The sequence below is a fragment of the Gymnodraco acuticeps genome, unplaced genomic scaffold (assembly GCF_902827175.1).
Source record: "Gymnodraco acuticeps unplaced genomic scaffold, fGymAcu1.1, whole genome shotgun sequence".
In the NCBI taxonomy this organism is placed as follows: Eukaryota; Metazoa; Chordata; class Actinopteri; order Perciformes; family Bathydraconidae; genus Gymnodraco; species Gymnodraco acuticeps.
The window spans coordinates 134292-153872 of record NW_022989992.1 but is presented as its reverse complement, the minus strand read 5'-3'; the positions used below and the strand labels follow the sequence as shown (position 1 = coordinate 153872).

Genomic DNA, 19581 nt, shown 5'->3' with positions numbered 1-19581 from the left:
CAACACATTTCTGTAGATCAATAATCAGTCAGTCAGTCAAAAACTCCCACCCATTTCTTCACGTCCTCCCGCATAGTGGACCAGTGGTACGTTGCCAAAACCTTCTCGGTGGTGCGCCTTCTCCCTGCATGACCTCCGGAACCCAGGTTATCATGGCACTCCTGCAGGACATTGATAATTTGGTCCTTGGTGCACACAACCATCCTCTCATTGTCCTTGTATGTGTAGTACAAATCTCCAGCTGGCACAACAGGAACAAAAAAACAATCATTTAGACATGTGTAGAGATGACATTATGACTAAAAGCTGTTCAAGAAATCCAGTGGCAAATGTGGTTTAGACGTAACAACTACAGTAATGTAAAGTGTGTATAACAAGAAAAAGGAGAAACAAGCTGTGGAGTCCTTGCGATTTACTGAAAAATGTTGGAATTGCAATATGATAAACCATTAGAGGTATGATCACTTTTGCACCAAAAAACACCATTAGATAAATAGATAGATAGATATATACTTTATTGATCCCTATAAGTAAAGGGATGTGATGATGTCACATGTACAGGGGGTTTATACCTCATAATAAAAACGTATGTTCGTGACTTAACCATGGTCTTATTCTGTTACTTACCTTTGATCAGGTATTGTTTGGATGCCCTCCGAATGAACGCCTTCCTTTTATCATGCTTTTCAGCGGCGATGGTGAGATTGTGGTAACCACCATTGAGCACGTACTGCTTTATCTCAGCATAAAAGCTCTCCATTTCTGTCATGAAAGTTAAAATGGTCGCGGTAATTATGGGGGAAGCGGAGGGATCTAGATCGTTCACACATAACAAGCTGTACCGAGTTCCTCCGGCTGCAGTTCCGCAGACGGCCGGTGTGTGGCAGCATAGCGCTGGGAGCAGAGGGAGGTGAGTATATGACGGATATGACGGATGACGGATGCGACGGAAATACACCCGAACATATCTGGTAGGCCGAACATATCTGGTACTGACACCGGCCCGCACGACGGGGGTGACTGCGGCGTGGTTACAGTAACCACTGTGTGGAGTCCAACAGAGAGGCAGCAGCTGCGGGACAGTAGACTGCGTACTGCAAAACCTTCCCTGTCTTGAAGAAGAAGTGATCCTTCGTTGTGAAGTCTGGTTTGTGCGCTCCGCACCACAGCAGCAGCCCTGCTGCGACGGAGTCCAACAGAGAGACAGGAGCTGCGGGACAGTAGCCTAGAAGCAGGGTTGGGTTGTAACGGAATACATGTAACGGCGTTACGTAATCAGAATACAAACATCAAGTAGGCTAACTGAATTCAGCTGGCGTTACATTTGAAAAAACGAGTAATCTGATTACAGTTACTTTCGTAAACCTGAAGTGAATACATTTTGGATTACTTATTGGAATTATTGGTGGAAAAGTTTCCTCACAAAATGTAATATTCATTACCGGCAGAGCTGTGTGCACACTGCACAGCGCTGCAGCATGTCTGTGAGCGAGAGAGATGCAGTGTGTCTGTGAGGCCCCGCCCCCGCACGCAGATGAGAGAGAGGGATCTCTTTTAAAATATATTGAAAGTTAGAAACGGAGATGGTTAGATCAAATGTGCAAGATAACGTTTATGTAGCATTTCTTTATTGTCGAAATGATGACATTTCATAACGGGATCAAATCAAAGTGAATGGCCTGCTGCTGCTGTATGCATGGGGCAAGTGACTGGAAAAAGTTTTAAAAGTTATAACATCGTTTCAGATAATAAATAATAATGATAATTCATTCTATTTAGGGGCGCCTTTCAAAGCACCCAAGGACACCTTACAATTCATAACATATTCCAAGGAAAGGTTTTAAAGCAGTACAAAGAATGCAGTCTGGGTGATGTTTTTATACGGGGTGCAGATGAGAGGGAGCTGTCCAGAATGACACCAAGATGTTGTGTTTGAGTTCTTGATAAGCCATTAAAACAGTAAAATACGTGTCTCCTGTTCACAAAAACATACCCATCTGTTATGGAGAAAGAAAGTATTCTAAAAGTAATCCCGATTCCAACGTTTCAGACACGTAACTGTATTCTGATTACTTTCAGAGCCATATATTCAGTATTCAGTAACTGATTACAGAACACTCAATACTGTAACGGACCCTGCTGTGTTATCTTGACTTCACACCTTACATTCATAATTTCAGCCGGAGGGAGGGGGAGCGGCGCTGCGGAAGAGCAGAGTGGCAGTGAGAGGCGAGCTTCCCTTTACAAGCTTAAACAATCAAAAATAAAAAAATATACACAGCTAGATCAGATCGCGTTTTAGATGCGACTTTAGAGTAGAAGGGAATTATTGAAACGGGATTTGTACAGTGTTCCGCGCCGCGTGTATATACGTGTGTGTTTGTGTATTTTTGCGTTTGTGTGTATTGTGTTTGTTTCCCGGGGAAAACACTCACGAGAAACACCGGCTGTTGTTATGCCTGCTGTGACGTTAAATTACTCCGTTCTCCGCTTGTAATTATGCCGTCACAAGCTTCAAAGTTGTATTTATCATCTGAATTTGCCGAAACAAGTTTAATATTCTGAAACCCAAGACTTTGCTTATTTGAAATCAGATAAAAACAAACTGTAACGGACCCTGCGGTGTTATCTATGATTACTATACACCTTACATTCCTAATTTCATCGGGAGGGGAGGGGGGCGGCGCTGAGGAACAGCAGAGTGGCGAGAGCTGTCATCTTCCCTTTACAAGCTTCAAACATGCCTGTAGCTACTAGCTAGTGAGATTGAATATAACAATCAAAAATAACAAAATATACACAGCAAGATCAGATCACGTTTTAGATGCGACTTTAGAGTAGAGGGGAATTATTGAAACGGGATTTGTACAGTTTTCCGCGGCACAGTTTCATGGAAACACATCAGTTTTTGGACGACAGTCAATATGGATTCAGGAAAGATAGATCAACATCTATGGCACTAATGGAATTAAGTGAGGAAATAGCAAATTGCATGGACAATAAAAAAACAAGCAGTGGGAATATTTATAGACTTACAAAAAGCATTTGACACCATAGATCACAATATTTTACTGATAAAGCTGGAACGGTATGGCATCAGAGGGGTGGGATTAAACTGGGTGAGAGATTATTTAAGCAACAGACAACAATTTGTTGAAATTGGTGAACATAAATCAGAATACATGAACATAACTTGTGGAGTACCTCAGGGGTCCGTGTTGGGTCCAAAGCCGACATTTGCAGAGTATCAAATATATTGAAATGTATTTTATTTGCAGATGACACAAATATGTTTTGTTCCGGTGACAATTTGAAAGAGCTAATGGAAGTGATAACAGCAGAAATGATTAAAGTAAAACATTGGTTTGACACAAACAAATTATCATTAAATATAAGCAAAACAAAGATTATGTTATTTGGAAAACATAAAACAAATCCACAGATACAATTAATACTAGATAACATACACATAGAAAGAGTATATGAAATGAAGTTCCTTGGTGTGGTTTGAGAGCACAACATCAGCTGGAAACCTCATATCACTCATGTAAAAGCAAAACTGGCTAAAACTATCGCAATATTGGGAAAAGCCAGATACATTCTGGACTATAACTCATTGCATACTCGATATAACACACTCATATTGCCATATCTGATTTACTGTGTGGAGATTTGGGGAAACACGTACAAAACCAACCTACAGCCGTTATGCACATTACAGAAAAGGGCTATAAGAGTTATCAATAATGTTGGATATCTTGAACACACTAATGTATTATTTTTGAAGTCACACATATTGAAGTTCATTGATCTGGTTAAATTTAAAACGGCGCAAATCATGTACAGAGCAAGACATAATCTACTTCCTAGGAAATTAAAAACATTGTTCGTAGACAGAGAGGGGGGGTATAATTTGAGAGGAAATCTACATTTTAAACTCAAGGTCAGAACAACTCTGAGAAGTATGAGTTTAACAATCTGTGGGGTGATTTTATGGAATGGTTTGGAGCAGGAGTTCAAACATAGCACAAGCATAATTCAGTTTAAAAGGATGTACAGAAACACTTTTTTGTAAAAATATGAGAATGAAGAAAGGTGATTGAAGATGAAAAATGATTGTATATGTATAAATGTAAATCTAAGTAGGAATAACTTGCATAATGATTTAAAGGACAATCATTGATCAAGTAAGGGGTGGGAATTAATAAGCATTTGCTTCCTCCTACTCCTTTCGGACACATATGATTTATTATTATTATTATTAAGACTTTTTTTGTTTTTTTTGTTGAATATACAAATATTACCATGAATGTGGATAAATACTGTATTATAACAATACGGTATTCTGTTTTCACACACACACACACACACACACACACACACACACACACACACACAGTTCTGTACTGTTATGCTGTTATGTTCAGTCACTGTTCTTATGTTGAACATGAATACATTTACTTTGTAAGTGATTATGGGACGTATTTCTTCTTTATATACATTTTCCTTCATACTTTATTGCCGTGAAATAGGTCTTAAATTCTATTCAAAGTGGTCTTAAAAATGTGTTAAAAAGTCTTAAATTTGAGTTGGCGAAACCTGCAGGAACCCTGTACAATAAAAAGTCCTGCATTCAAAATGTTACAAGTAAAAAAGTATTAGCATCAAAACATAGTTAAAGTACCACCTGCAGAGGGATCTAGATTCAGGTGTTCTCTTCCCCATAGAGACCGCCTCGCTGCACATTATCCCTTGCATAAAGTTAGATTGTGGGTCCCTTACAACATGTTGTACACAGTGGAAATAAACATTCTGGTTACCTTAACATCAGGGATCTTATACATTAAACTCCTTCTGAATCAGGGTTAGGGTTAGGTTGGGGAAGAGCGCAGGGCTCTTATTAAACCTTATAAGAACCCTTTTAAAAGCATCATAAAAGCTCAGTGAGGACAAGATCATTTCGAACGAATGGTTGGGAAGAGCGCAGGGCTCCGGAGGAGCCCTGCGTGGGTTAGGGTTAGGGGTTAGGGTTAGGGTTACCTAACCCTAACCCTCTTAAATTAGAAAAACACACGTTACTTTACCAGCAGAGAGAAAATGGATTATTAAATTATTAATGTGACTAATAAAGAGCAGTTTGATTATTAAGTATTATCCTGTTGATCGATGTCATTACATTTGGTGAAAAGCACATAATGACTTGTTTAAGACTCGTTTTGTCAAAGTTTAGGACTTGGACTTGACTTGAACTTGCCCATCCTGACTTGAGACTTGACTTGGACTTGAGCGCAAAGACTTGAGACTTGACTCGGACTTGCAAAACAATGACCCACCTCTGCAAATGACTCCCCCAAACCTAAATGCACAAACAATAAACATTTATGACAATAAGAAACAAATGGGGCGAAGCCTGCGAGCTAGTTCAGGCAGTCAACTCGAGCACCTGATACATTAACACGCACCTCGTCCCTCTTACAACCAACCAAACACATTCTCCTAAACATGCCGCTCTATTTAAGCTGCCAGGTCTGCCTGCCTCTGCCTCGCTAATGCTGCTGCTGATGTGTTCACTTGCTGTTGCTACGTTCCTGTTCCTGCTGCTGTGTTTCATGTTGCGGATGCTCGCCTGCCCCACCACCACCCCAGCTTCCACCACCCCAGCTTCACCCCAGCTTCCACCCCACCACCACCCCAGCTCCACCCCAGCTTCACCCCAGCTTCCACCACCCCAGCTTCCACCACCCCAGCTTCACCCCAGCTTCCACCCCACCACCACCCCAGCTTCCACCACCCCAGCTTCCACCACCCCAGCTTCCACCCCACCACCCCAGCTTCCACCACCCCAGCTTCCACCCCACCACCACCCCAGCTTCCACCACCCCAGCTTCCACCACCCCAGCTTCCACCTGTAGGCTCGGGGGATAGTTATCTAATCATCACTCAATGTTCTTTGTAAATCTGTGGAGTGATGAGGCCCGAGCCTAGACGCCAAACTCAAACTATATGCTGCTTCTAATAAACATATTAAGAAACATGTGAGTTGTCTGACTGAACTTTATTTATTTTCATACTACCACACCAAACTCCCATTTTTCTTGTAAAATGAACATGATGAATAAATAAAGTCGTAGGTAATGTTCGTGGCAGACTAAGATTACCATCCTCTGTATACATTTATTTTCTTTCGCTTAAATAGTTCATCAATCTTTGCAGCCTCAACAGATCCAGGATGATTGCCAGTTTTTGTCCATGGATGCAAATTAAGTACTTCTCCAAAGTAATGGTTCCACATTCCTTTACTGTCTGCTCCAAAGCCGAACACACTGACCTGTGAAAACAACAGGAATACACTGAAAGTCATATGGATTTAACTTGAAGATGAATATTATCATGGATTTTATAACCTAGCTTTCTGGCAGCATTACCAATCTGACTTTTGGACAATTAGCTGTCCTCATTAACATTTGTGTGAACGTATGACATTTTTTATTTAGAGTTAAGTTGTAGCAGTAGCCCATGTAATATAAGCACTAATATTCACTGTTAGAATACATTTAGATTGGATCACAATTCATTCTAAAAATATTTGACCTTATTGTAATATCATTTTTTTCTTTTATGTGAATGAATAACAATGAACCTACCTCATCGCACATGTAGATGCTGAAAATCAAAGTCAAAAAGCCAGTGGATGGATATTGGCCCTTCCTCCCGAGCCACTTCAAATGAACGTAATTCATGAAAGCTGGACTGAGGATCATCACCTGTTTAGGATTAAAGTAGGACTTCATTTTGACATTCATCAAAAACGAATTAGCATAAATTGTATAATGGAAAATACTCACTCACCAAATCCTTGTTAGCTTTTAACCCTGAGGTAGCATTTTCACTGTTGGAGGAAACATGACATGTTGTTGAAGTCTTTCTCTCGAAATGGTTTCAAATTAGTCCATGTTGTTCTTGCCTATACAATATGTCTAACAGATCCCAATATCAGCCTGTAGTAGGCCTATAAGGCTATGGTATTATAGTCAATTAATACATGTATTGCTCAGATAACACATGTTAGCACTATATGCTAACTCAAAATTCTGTCAGAATGAGCAGAGGTAGGCTCGTAGAAAATGAAGTTACCTACTGTAACTCCAGTTTCTATGAGTATTGGCGTAGCCCTCTAACCCCCAGTTTCCACTGGGTCCGTCTGCGCCGCGCTGCGTCGCGTCACGGCTGTGCCGCGGTTTTGGTCCGACCTCCTCTAGCGCCATAACCCACCGGACGCGTTTCAGAAGCGTAGCGTCGTGCAGGCTCGCAGTTTTGTTATTGATTCGGGCATCCTGGACATTTGTACTTCTACAAGAAAGTAAGTAGGCGACCTAGTTAAATGTTTTATTTTTGTGTCTGTTTAAATTGTGTTTATTGTTGTTATACATTTCCTATTTTGTTGTGTTGTAGTCTACAGACACAGTTAATAATAATTGTAATAGTCCACTTCCATGATGAAAACCTCGTTGTCCATTGTGCGTATCGTAGTGGAGGTGTTTTGATGAAGGAGGGGGGTCTGCTAAATTAGTATATGTGGGGGATGGGCCTGGCCCGGATGCTCACCTTTCCACTTCCTGCGAGGGGGGGTTGCCTGCCCTGACCTTATGTTACGGCTGCGCCGCAGCAAACATAGAATTCATCCTAATTTTAGAGAAGCGCTGCGCCGAGCCGCTTCTGGGACGCGTCTGAGCCGTAACACGGCACGTGTGGTGGAATAGCACCCATTGACTAGAGTGGCCGCGATACGTACGACCGCCGCGGCGCAGCCGTAACACGGAGCAGCGCGGCGCAGACGGACCCGGTGGAAACTGGGGGTAAGGCTATCGCTATTGGGTAATCCCCTGCGCAACCGCGCAGCACTGAAACACTTGTAGTCCACGCCCACTCTCAAGGTGGGCCCCACCCTCGGGCCTCCTTCCGGTATAAATAGGAAGGAGGCCCGACAATCTGCTCCCATACAAAATAACTTTTCTTCAGCTATTCGTGGAGCCAGTGGGGCCCAGCACTTAGAGGGCTACGCCAATACTCATAGAAGCTGGGGTTACAGTAGGTAACCTCAGTTCTATTTCGTATATGGCTTCGCCCTCTAAGGCTATCGCTATTGGGTTAAGGGCGAACCATGATGTAGTCTGCGCCCCACTGGGTCCGCCCGGTACTAGAAGCACAGACATACCTGCTCAGATAATAACCCATGCCTATTGCGCCATGCGTAATGGCGCATCGCCGTCCCTGGAATATAGCATAATATGAATATTCTCCATGAGGGGACGAAGGCTGGGAACAATACATACTTGCCGCTGTGAAAAAGTAGAGACGAAGGTCCCACCTTGCCCAGCGACAAACAGAGGGGGAACGGCAGCTCTCTGCGTGCAGACAGGCAGGAGAGCACACGGCTGGATCCCTGACGTCACTCACTCTGACCAGGCACTCCGTACAAAGTGTGTCAGAGAGGAATGGGAGACATCCCTCAAATGAATAAATGAACAGGGGGAAGACCAATATGCAGCAGTGCAAATATCTTCCACTGACATTCCTCCGTGCAAAGCCGTGGAGGAGGAAATTCCTCTGGTGGAGTGCGCATTGATGTTCTCCAGGGGATCCACCCCAGAGGAGACATACAGTATGCCTGTGACACAGCCTCACACAGCCAGTGTGACAGCCGTTGTGCAGACGATCGAGCGCTCTCTATAATGCACAAACAGGCGCTGAGAATGGCACAAGGCAGCTGTGCGTGCACTAGCAGGACAGCGCGCGCACAGGACAGAGGAGATGAGACGCGGCTTCTTCCTCCGACCTGTGAGGAGGGGGAAAGAAGCCATCCAAGGTGATCACTCTCGACTCTAAAGAGCTTGTGATGACCTTTGGCATAAAAGCCGGGTTAGGGCGTAAAACAGCTGAACTGCCATCTCCTTGGATCCGGAGGCATGACGGAGCCACAGAGAGAGCAGACAAATCACCCTTTTCTCTGATAGATACTACTTTGGCTGACAACAGTTTAAGGGGAACCTGGTCTAAAGGTTCAAATGGGGCTTTGCTTAGTGCGCGTAAAACCAAAGCCAAATCCCACTGAGGCGCCAGTGCACGTGACACAGGTCTGAGTCTCCATACTCCTCGCATAACACGGCTGCTGCGCTCTGCGAGCCCCTCTGTTCAATTCGCCAGGAATATACATTGCTCTGATGGAGAGCAACGTGTGTGCGCGCCCAGAACAGCAGCCGCCTGGCTGCGTTCAGAAGCTGCGCAGATCGTACTCCTCCCTGGCGATTGAGGTAGGTTGCTTCCATAGCCGTGGCCTGTTGTCTGTGCAAATCAACACATGTTTGATTGTACAGCAACGGGGCGACTCCCCCGTTCTTTTCCGAGATTTAGAAAAATAGCGGGGGTAAAAACCCAAAGACACTGTTCCTGGGATGACAGGAGTGTTTCTTGTATCCCATGGAACTGCTGGGGGGAGAGGCTTCTCTGTGATGTGCCGTAATGGTCATCATGGTGACGAACCACGCCATCGCCGCCGCCGCTGCCCTTGAGGCAAAAGGGCTGCGAGGGAGTTTCCACACGCTGCATTTCACCCCGTCTCACATCATGAGGCAGAGGATGAGAGGTGTGTGTATGCTGTCCACACGAGGCGTTATAACGGTGCTCGTGGATTTATTATGACCGTGTGTAGGAGGCATATCTGGGACAGAGGAATGCCACGGGCTCTGCAGTTTATAAACCAATAGGTTAAAAACAGCAGAATTCTGCAGCGAATGAACCACCTCTGGAGTGTCCCCCTGTTGGAAGAGACCCAAGGGGATCATCACGTGACCAGCTGACGCCAAGGCCGAGCAGCTGCGTCACGGAGAGGGCTGTGCGGGTTGTGACATGCCGGAGGAGAGCTGTCAGTTCTTCCACTCGCTGCCGTGAGAGCCGCGCTCTCATGCTGGCTGAGTTTAATTCCACTATCAGATAACCGATTGTCTGAGAGGGAAGAGGACAGCTCTTCTTCCAATTTATTATGAAACCCAGGCTTTGACAGATGCGATATGTACCGTCTGTAAAGCGACTTCCTCCCTGGAGCGAGCCAGCAACTAGCAGGTCGTCCAGAGGAAACCACACTCTCATCCCTCCTCTGTGTAGTGGCTCCAGCTTTCTCTACACAAAGAATGCGAGGAGCCAGGAAATATCCGAACGGCAGACGATCGTCTGGTCTGATATTCCCTGAAATGAGAAAACGCAGGAATTTCCTGTGTTTTGGGATGATGGGTACGTGGAAGTATGCATCCTTCAGGTGGAAGTGAACCAGTCGTCCTGGTGAACACATTCCAGCACCTGTTTGATCGTCAGCATGTGGAATACTGACGGATCGAGGATGTCTCATTCCCCCAGTGTTTTTCGGGATTAGAAAAATAACGGGAGTTAAAACCCCTGATTTTCCTCCCTTTGAGGAACCCTGGATATATCCTCTTTCAACAGGAGTTCCAGCAGCTCTGAATGGAGCGCAAGACTGTTCCTGGGATAACAGGAGTGTTTCCTGTATCCCATTGAACTGCATGTGGGGGGGAGAGGCGAACTGCAGGGTGTACCCTCTGCTTGATCAGCCTGCTCATCCATCTGTCCATCAGACACACGCGCTGCCACTCTGAGAAACACTCTGAGAGCGGGCGCACATGTTCGAGATGTTCTGTGGTCGTCATGGCGGCGAGCCACGCCAGGGAGCCTCCACAAGCTGCGTTTCACTCCGGCTCTCATCATGAGGCGTGTACACGCTCAGGGGATGAATGGAGGTGTGTGCAGTGCTGTCCACACGAGGCGTTATAACGGCGCTCATGGGTTTATTATGACCGTGTGTAGGAGGCGTATCTCGGACAGAGGGATGCCGCGAGCTCTGCAGGTTATTAACCGAAGTTAAAACCAGCAGGCTTCTGCAGGGAGCCCTGCTGTCTACTTAATCAACAGATTAGTGGCAGCCGGCTTAATTACCGGCTCTGCTTCCTCGGAGGCTCTCACGGAGCAGACCAGGAGCGGGGGAGCCTCACTCCCCTTTGACTCGCCGCCGGGAGACCCTGTCTCTGGGGTGGCGGGGGAGCGGAGACGTGGGACGGAGCCCCTGCAGCCGCCGAAGGGCGAGTCTGACGCCGAGGCGGTTGCTGTGGGCGTCTCTCCGCTTGCAGCCTCCTGTGGCCGGCGCGGGCGCCGCTGTGGGCGCTCAGCAGGCTGGAGCCAGCTGTACATGCTGGCAAATGCCGTCTGCCTGTTCCGCGGCCGTCTTCATGGACTCCACCATGGCGTGGAACTGGGGTCCGAACAGCCCGTCCGGGCTGATTGGAGCGTCCAGTAGCCCTTTTCTGGCCGTCTCCGTAACAGACGCCTGCTGCAGCCAGAGGTGGCGCTGGATCTGTGTCACCCACACGGAAATCCTCGCCTGGGAGACAGCGACGGACGCGCACAGAATGAGCGCCGTGCTGGCCGTCTTGCTGATTTCCTCTGCCTTGGTGGTGGACCGCTCTATGTGTCACCACCGAGTTGGAGAGCAGCGCAATGTTATTCACCGCCGCCTGAAAGGCACACTGGTGCCCGGTCGGGCTGGCGGGTGACATACTGGTCTCTGTTATGTTGACCTGTCTTACCCCAAAAAACGCCGTCAGGCTCGGCTCCAGAGAAGGGGTGGCTGGGAAACCAGCATCTGTGAACCCCTCCACCTTGGTGAGGGGAACAAAAGCCTCGGGTTTTTCCGCCGCCCCTCCTGGAACCTCCTGATGGCTGGGAAGTGTGGCCAGATCGGGTCACTCCTGACCGTCTGCACCCGCGAAAAAACTCCGGTTATGTCGTCCGGTGAGCGAGGGGAACAGGGAGATCTCTGCAGGCGGCCGCCTTGCGTATGATCTCCGGCAGTTCCCCTAGGATGCCACCTATCGCCGGTAGCGCTGTGGTGACGGAGAGGGGGAAAGCATGTTTGGCCGCCAAGCTGGCACCCTGCTCCGACTCTGTCTCCCTCGTCCGGGGGAGAACCGAACGGTGAACCGTGGAGGGAGGCGGGGCAGGAGTTGTTGGACTCCTGCCCGGCACTCGGCCCCAGGGACACAAGGCCCCCGTCCGCGGGCTCGTAAGCCTGGACGGGCCAATCGTCCTCCTCGGCCGCAGCAGCAAGAGCGTCCGCTCTCCGCTTTCTGTCGCCCGAGGGGAGTCGGGCGCAGTGTGTGCATGCTACCTGCTGGTTTAGAGCCGCGTACGCGTGCTCTGATCCCAGTTAGGATTCGCATACTGTGAGCTGGTCATAACTCATTATGAACCCAGAGCCACATGAGGGACAATCTCTTACACAATTGTTACTCATGTTTACTGTAGCCTTGTAAGCTATAATAAATATTGATTAGAACCTGCTTTAAACTACCATCCCCTTGTAGCTCCTGTGCCGTGCAATATTATTGGTCAGTTGGTGCATTGCTGTCATACACATACACATTTCTTCTGTGATGTTTAAATATCAGCCTTCCCTATCCCGAGCCTCACCAGCTGCCTATTATTATATTAATACCCAACAATATATAACACACATATATCACACACCAACTGTACCTTGGACTGAAAGTCTTGATGAGCCACTCTAAATCCCTTATCTTGAATGGGAACATCACAAAATGAGTGCTGTTGTCCAGATTAGTAGCACTCACTGGAAACATCACCCGATGTGTGGTTTTGTTTCCTACATCTCTCTCATAGCCTATGGTCGGGCCTTCGTTGATTCTAAATGGTACGGACAGAGGATATACATTTGTACATCATGGATTTAAAACAAAAGCTTGAAAGTCACTCACATGAGAAGGAAATATGGAATCAGGTTGCTTGTTAGTGAAAGATGGATACATTTGAGGATTGGCTGAAGCGTCAATTGAAGGTCACCTATTATGCAAAATCCACTTTTTGATGTCTTTTATACATGTGTCGTCTCTGTGTTAAGAGATTCGATTAGTTTCAGGAAAAAAATCTTCCCTATGTTTTTGACCTGATCCATCAATATAAAAACCTGTCTGAAAATGAGCTGATTAATTTGTAATGTCAAAATGTTTTTTGGGGGTTGTGCAACCATTAGCCAATAAACAACCAAGGTCCCGCCTTATCGCCTGAATCTCCTCCTAGAGCACCATTGTGTTTTAAAACCAATCATCTCTCAGAGGGGCGTGGCCAGCAGCAGCTCATTTGCATTTAAAGCTACAGACACATGATCAGCACTTTTGAAACAGGGCTGAAGCAGAGGGGTTTATGGGATGCTGCAATGACGACATGTTTTGTATATATCCGAGGCATATAATATACTGTTAAAAATAGTATAATAGGGGACCTTTAATATATTACATTACATGTCACTTGTTAGACACTTTTATCCAAAGCGACTTACATACATTCAGTACTGTGGGCAATCCCTACAGGAGCAATTTGGGGTGAAGTGTCTGAAGGATTCCACCTTAGTTCTCAAAATCAATTCCAAAATAATGTGCAGTTCACTTAAAGCTCTCCTATTATGCTATATTTTAACAATATATTATAGGGCCATATTTATAAAAAACATGTCTCTGAAGTGTTTTGCTCAAAATACCAAACAGATCACCTAGCCTCATACCCCTCTATTTCAGCCCTGTTACAAATGTGCTGATTCTGAGTCTGGCCCTTTAAATGTAATCCGAGCTGCTGCTGGCCACGCCCCTCTGGAGCTGCTGACCACGCCCCTTTGGAGTCCGCATGCAAGCAGTGAGCTCTGTGAAGAGAAGAGTGTCTACTCGGCAGAAACTCAGCTAAACGTTGCTTAAATTAAACGCCATATCATGTTCAAAACCACATCAAGGATTGGAGCTCAAATGCTTTCTCTCTCAGGTTTACCACAAGGTGAGTTCCTTTTTGTTTCCTGCTTTTTTACACATACTCTCTCCAGTACAGGTTAGCTCTGAGTGTTAGCGATGCTTGCTAATGTAAACAAAGACCATATTACGTCCAAAACAGTCGGGCATTGTTTCTGATAGCAACGTTTCTGATAGGTCCATATTTCAGATATTACGTCATATCGGACGCAAATCTGGATCAGCTCCGTTGTTCCCGCATTTTAAAGATTTGGATAAGGAGGAAAAGAGAGAGGGTTTTATTATCTGACACTTTGTGAGCCTCCTTAAACATCAGGGACATATATTTATGTATAAAAGACATCAAAAAGTGCATTTTGCGTAATGGGTGACCTTTAACACTGAAGCTGATGATTTATTACCTTATGACGATATCATGAAAATCTATTAGAGGTCCATAGTGTGATCTCTTCAAATTACCAGAATTTCCCACCACAGCACAAGTCCTGCAGCGATTAGGGCTGGGCTTAGGTGAATCATTTCTGCGTGGGAAGATTTTAAATACTTTATTCACTGTTTTATTGTAGACACCGAAGCCGCGTCTGTCTGTCTGTATTCTCTGAAACACATAACAAGAACAGATTGTCTTTAACAATGATGTGCACCACATTCATAGGGAGCTAGCTATTCATTTACAAATTACTTTATCAGAACCCACTGTGCAGTTCACTTAAAGGTGGGGTAGGTAATTTTGGAGAAACCAGCTCGAGTGTGCTAGTATTTGAAAATACACAGCCGGAACAAATCTGCCACTTCCTCACAGAGCCCCTCCTCCAACACACACGAACGCGCTCATGCCCAATGAGGGCACGAGATAAGTTTGTGCACAGATAGAAGGCTGACAGGCAGGTAGGCCATCCAGTTACTTTAGCCGGCTCAGATGATTGGTCGTGCTTTTTACAGTACCACGGCTTCCACAGATGATATTTTTTTATGGATTTTTTGTCAAAGCACTTCAGATATTCATTGCTATCGGGATGTTAAGAGCATTCCATGGAATATAACAAAAAGTGTATCTCGAGCCGGTTTCTCAAACGTACCTACCCCACCTTTAAAGCTCACCTATTATGCTATATTTTAACAATATATTATAGGGCCATACCTATACAAAACATGTCTCTGAAGTGTTTTGCTCAAAATACCAAACAGATTGCCCATTGTAGCCATGCCTCATATCCCTTTATTTCAGCCCTGTTACAAATGTGCTGATTCTGGGTCTGGCCCTTTAAATGTAACCCGAGCTGCTGCTGACCACGCCCCATTTGGAGCTGCTGGCCACGCCCCTTTGGAGTCCGCATGCGAGCAGTGATACTCTCTTCAGCACAAGTTATCTCTGAGTGTTAGCGATACTTGCTAATGTAGACAAACACCATATTACATCCAAGACACGTTGCATTGTTTCTGATAGGACCGCGGGAGTAAAACCAGCCCACATTTTAGTAATGTCGTCATGACGCAGCAATTCTGGATCAACTCCGTTGTACCCCCGTTTTTAGAGATGTGGGTACGGAGGAAAAGAGAGAGGGTTTTATATTCTGACACTTTGTGAGTTCCCTGACACACCGGGGACACATATTGATGTATAGCCAGCGCCAGCCAATCAAATCCTGTTTCGGAAAATCTGACAGCTCAAGCCGTAGCCAATCAAACCGCGTCTAAGCTGGGAGAGATATCCCGCCGTTCATTTCTATATTTCAAAAAAAGATGGAGGAGAAACTAATTATCCGGTTTTGTATGACCAGACCCTCTTCACCTACCGGGATACAAACCGGAGGAACCAAGCATGGAGGGAGGTGGCAGAGACAGTGGGTGAAACTGGTAGGTTTTCGCCTGTTTGGGGAGTTTATATATATATATATATTGCTCCCATAAAATCCCCGGGGGTTTTTGCTTTGGATGTCGGGGGCGGGAGATTCATGTGATTGGTGGTTGGTCGCGTTGCTTGAATAAAATCCCCAAGCTTCAGACACGCCCAGCTCCAAGCTTTTTTTGAAGCTGTAGTGTGGACGCTCCGTTACAGCAACAAAAAAAGAACAAGGGCCATATGTGAATTATTTTTTGGATTTTATCAAAAGTAACATAACAACGTTTTTTGAGTTCTGAGAATAATCTCTGAATTCTGAATATAATCTCAGTTCAACATTTTTTACTCAGAATTATGACTTTTCAGAACTAAAAGAAAAATGTACTTTCGATCAGATGCAAGATGCTGATTTGGAGGGAACATGTAAATACGCAGTCAGTGATTATTTTAGTAATATTATTTTGGAAAACACAGAAGTCATAAAGTGTATATGTGTCTTTAAAGATTGTAAAAGTTGATATTTACCTGATACCATTTAAAGTCATCCGCTGAGATCTTGTTTTCTGGTGTCAGAATGGGATCTGGAGAGGCTTTCATCAACTCAGTAAACCATGGCTCATACTCCATCATACATTTGCGACATGCACAAAGACTTTGGTTCTCTCGAGGGGAAAAGGACTCGTGGTACACAGATGAAATCCATGAAGACGAATGAAACACTCCAATGGCAGTGATCCACAATAGGAAAATCCAAAACAAGATTGTTCTATTCATCTTGGCAACTGGAGGTTCTTAAGTGAGGATCACATCCAATCTGTGGATACAATATGTGAGAAATACAACGGTGAACCAAGATGAATGAACAGTCCTGACAGCAAAACAAAGACATAGTTCACTCCAATCGTTATAGAGGAACCCCCTGAAGGCTGGTGTTGCTTTTGAAATAAATTCAGTCAACACCTTATTTTTCTTTTTTAATCTCATCCCTATATCTGTCACTTTCAGGGCTGCTGGATACCACATTGTTCTGCATGTGTTTCAGTACTGGAGGTAAATTATTATAGCCTACCCTCACGCATTGAGCGTGAGAGTCACGCAATTAACCCATATATCACGTACTCAGGCCACGCATGCCTTTCCTCACGCTAAGTTTTCGTCCAAAAATAAATGTATATAAAAATAAAGTGAAAGAACAGCAAACCGAGCGGTCTACGGAATGAGACGCTCCGGTTTACGGAGGACTTCCTGTTTGCGTCACCTGACACTGATGCCCGCGGTCCGTAGCACTGTCGCCTAGCAACCTGGACAGCGACAGCCTGTTGTTCATGTTTTACAGGTAGTGGCGGCGCCAGAGATTTTCTTTTGGGGCTGCTGTGGGGTAGTTTGACGTTTCATAGAAGGTGCTCAAACATTTAGGGTTTCCCATTAATGTACCGGGCGCTACAGTTGAATGTTCTACTGCAACACTCCCCACACGCACATACACAGTACACCCGCGACTGTTACAACGAAGGCTCGATAATCAGCATATAGGTGTAAGCAGGGGTAAAGTGCAGTTTTACAAGTGGGGGGTGGACCTCATATCCTCTAGGGGGGTCCTCACCTCTTCTAGGGGTCTGGGCTCGGCCGGGAAGATGTTTTTTTTAAATATTGAAGTTAAATGCATCAATCTGGTGCACTTTGAGAGCAGCATTAAGAGATCTATGGATACATCTCTTAACACCCATATGAAACGGAACTGTCTGTAAACAGATTTTCTTTTTCTTCATGGATATTTACAAATCACTCCCCTTTTAAACTGTATTGGGTTAGGGTTAGTTGTTTTACTGTCATATAGTATTTCATAACTGTTTTTCATGTATTCTCTTGTTTATTTAACTAGGCTATAATGATCATATGAAGGTGTGCCTCGGAAATAATTGTTGACATAGGCCTAAATGGGTGACCAAACCGTTTGAGACCCACTGAGATAACTTAGACTAAAGTTAACTATCTAAACACTCAGAGTCCTACACAAATACAATACTATTTTATTGTATTGTATTTGTGTAATATTTAATAGAAGGTACTTCTGTTTGATGTAAGTTCTGTTTTCTCTATTGTGTTACTATAATAATAATAATTCATTTATTTTATATAAGCGCCTTTCAAGGCTCTCAAGGTCGCCATACAAACACATACAAAACAAGATACACAATATATAACACCAGCATAAGAAACATAAACAAGACAATGCAGTATATACATCAATCAAATAAATCATTACTGTGCTGTTAAAAGATATATCTCCTGTGACTTGATCACACTGTGTACCAAGCAGGTTTGGGTTCTGAAAACAATTATTTGGACACAGACCTGTCTGGTGACATATCTTTAAAATAAAAATGGGTGTAGGGGGTGTTGAAAGAATGTACTTTGGCCTTACTTTAAAAGCGAATTAATAAAATGAAATGCAAAACTAAACATTTTTAAGGTAAAGGCTGGTAAATGTCTTAAGTCAAGTTAACCATTCTCAAAACAACTATAGGCCTACTATACCATGATACTTTATTGTAAGATCAAGTCTAAAGGTTATCTTGTATCATAGCAGCTCCATTAACAACATCATAAAGGACAACGATTAATGACAAGAACAAATATGTGAAAGACAAACACACCAACAGTTAACATACGTCCAAATATGTGTCACTCTTACCTTAACATACATTCCATTCAAATACAGGAGTCCAGTTGCTCTCCCTAAGGCTGCTAAAGAAGGAAATTAACTGTGCATTGGCGGCTGGTGGAAAATATTTTTGGTGGGGCTGTTGATGTAGTGAGTAAACAATTTTTTTTGGGAGAAATGACCCCTTAAATTAGGACTTCTGGTGATGTAATGGCGCGTTTCCAGTGCAGCGCGGAGCTCGCTTTAATGCTGCGTTCAGACCGGACGCGATGCGAATCTTCGCTTCGCTCTAAACGCTCCTATCGCATCGCTCTCGTCGCTCGAGTTTCACCGCGGCTGCCAGCTGTGTAAAACTCGCATCATTCAAACAAGACGCGCTGGCTCGGGAGCTACAACTACAACAAAATGAACATATTTTACCGTGATTAAAATGTAATACACGTTTCTAAATTATGCCGACGTAACAACATACTAATACCGGTTAGTAAAAACCATGAATTAATGCTTTGACAAGTCTGCAGACAGACGGCAGGCGAAAAACCTTTTAGAATGCTTGTTTCTGAATGGAGCTTGGCTAAGCTAACGTTATATATGCTCCGACCGTCCACACTCACAACACCGGCCTATACAGACATAAATAAACCAGCGACTGTATTCTCCATGACACAGACAGTCTGTGGTTTGTACTTGTTTAACTTTTGTCTAGTTTCTGAACAGATCGTATCTGTCCCCGGCTGTTTGAAGAGCAAGCATGTGAAACAAAAGATAGCATTTACCTGTTTGGGTGCGGACCGAGGTCCGGCGACTCCACCTGCACACCATTCTCATCCAACTACTACGTCACCTTGGTCACTCACGAGTCTAAAAAGCAACTCACGTCAACGCACGTAAGCAACGTGGGCGCCAACGCGAGCGCCCTCGTGACCAAAATATTTGACGGCGCTGATTGGCTGAAATTATGTTTCGGCGGCACAGTTTACTATTAAGACTTTTGCAACGTGCTGGTTGCTGCTGTTTGGCTCGGGGGCTCCGCCCGGAAATGATAAACTAATGCCACGGGCAAGGCCAGGCAGGAAACATGTGATTTATCAGTAACTTTAGACATCGTAACACAATTTAAACGAGATTTTATTGTAGATTATACATTTTACTGATACCAATTGTATGATATTTAGCTTGTTAATTAAAAATAAAAA

The 19581-nt window shown here is 44.6% G+C and overlaps 1 protein-coding gene across 3 annotated transcripts; it reads right to left on the bottom strand.

The window, feature by feature from the left end:
• Positions 1–6036: 6036 nt before the first annotated feature.
• On the bottom strand, positions 6037–19212 carry LOC117544056 (CMP-N-acetylneuraminate-beta-galactosamide-alpha-2,3-sialyltransferase 2-like). Of its 3 annotated transcripts, none has more exons than XM_034212844.1 (7): positions 19162–19212; positions 16246–16534; positions 14279–14475; positions 12601–12768; positions 6850–6889; positions 6645–6764; positions 6037–6328 (listed from the first exon to the last, which is right to left on the bottom strand). In XM_034212844.1, exons 2-7 carry the CDS (start codon positions 16492–16494, stop codon positions 6155–6157), a joined length of 948 nt encoding a protein of 315 aa, XP_034068735.1. In that variant the 5' UTR covers positions 16495–16534; positions 19162–19212; the 3' UTR covers positions 6037–6154. The 3 variants fall into 3 exon arrangements, with proteins under 3 accessions (XP_034068735.1, XP_034068736.1, XP_034068737.1); XM_034212845.1 differs by having other exon boundaries at positions 14279–14398; XM_034212846.1 differs by lacking the exon at positions 14279–14475.
• Between the last annotated feature and the right edge of the window lie 369 nt (positions 19213–19581).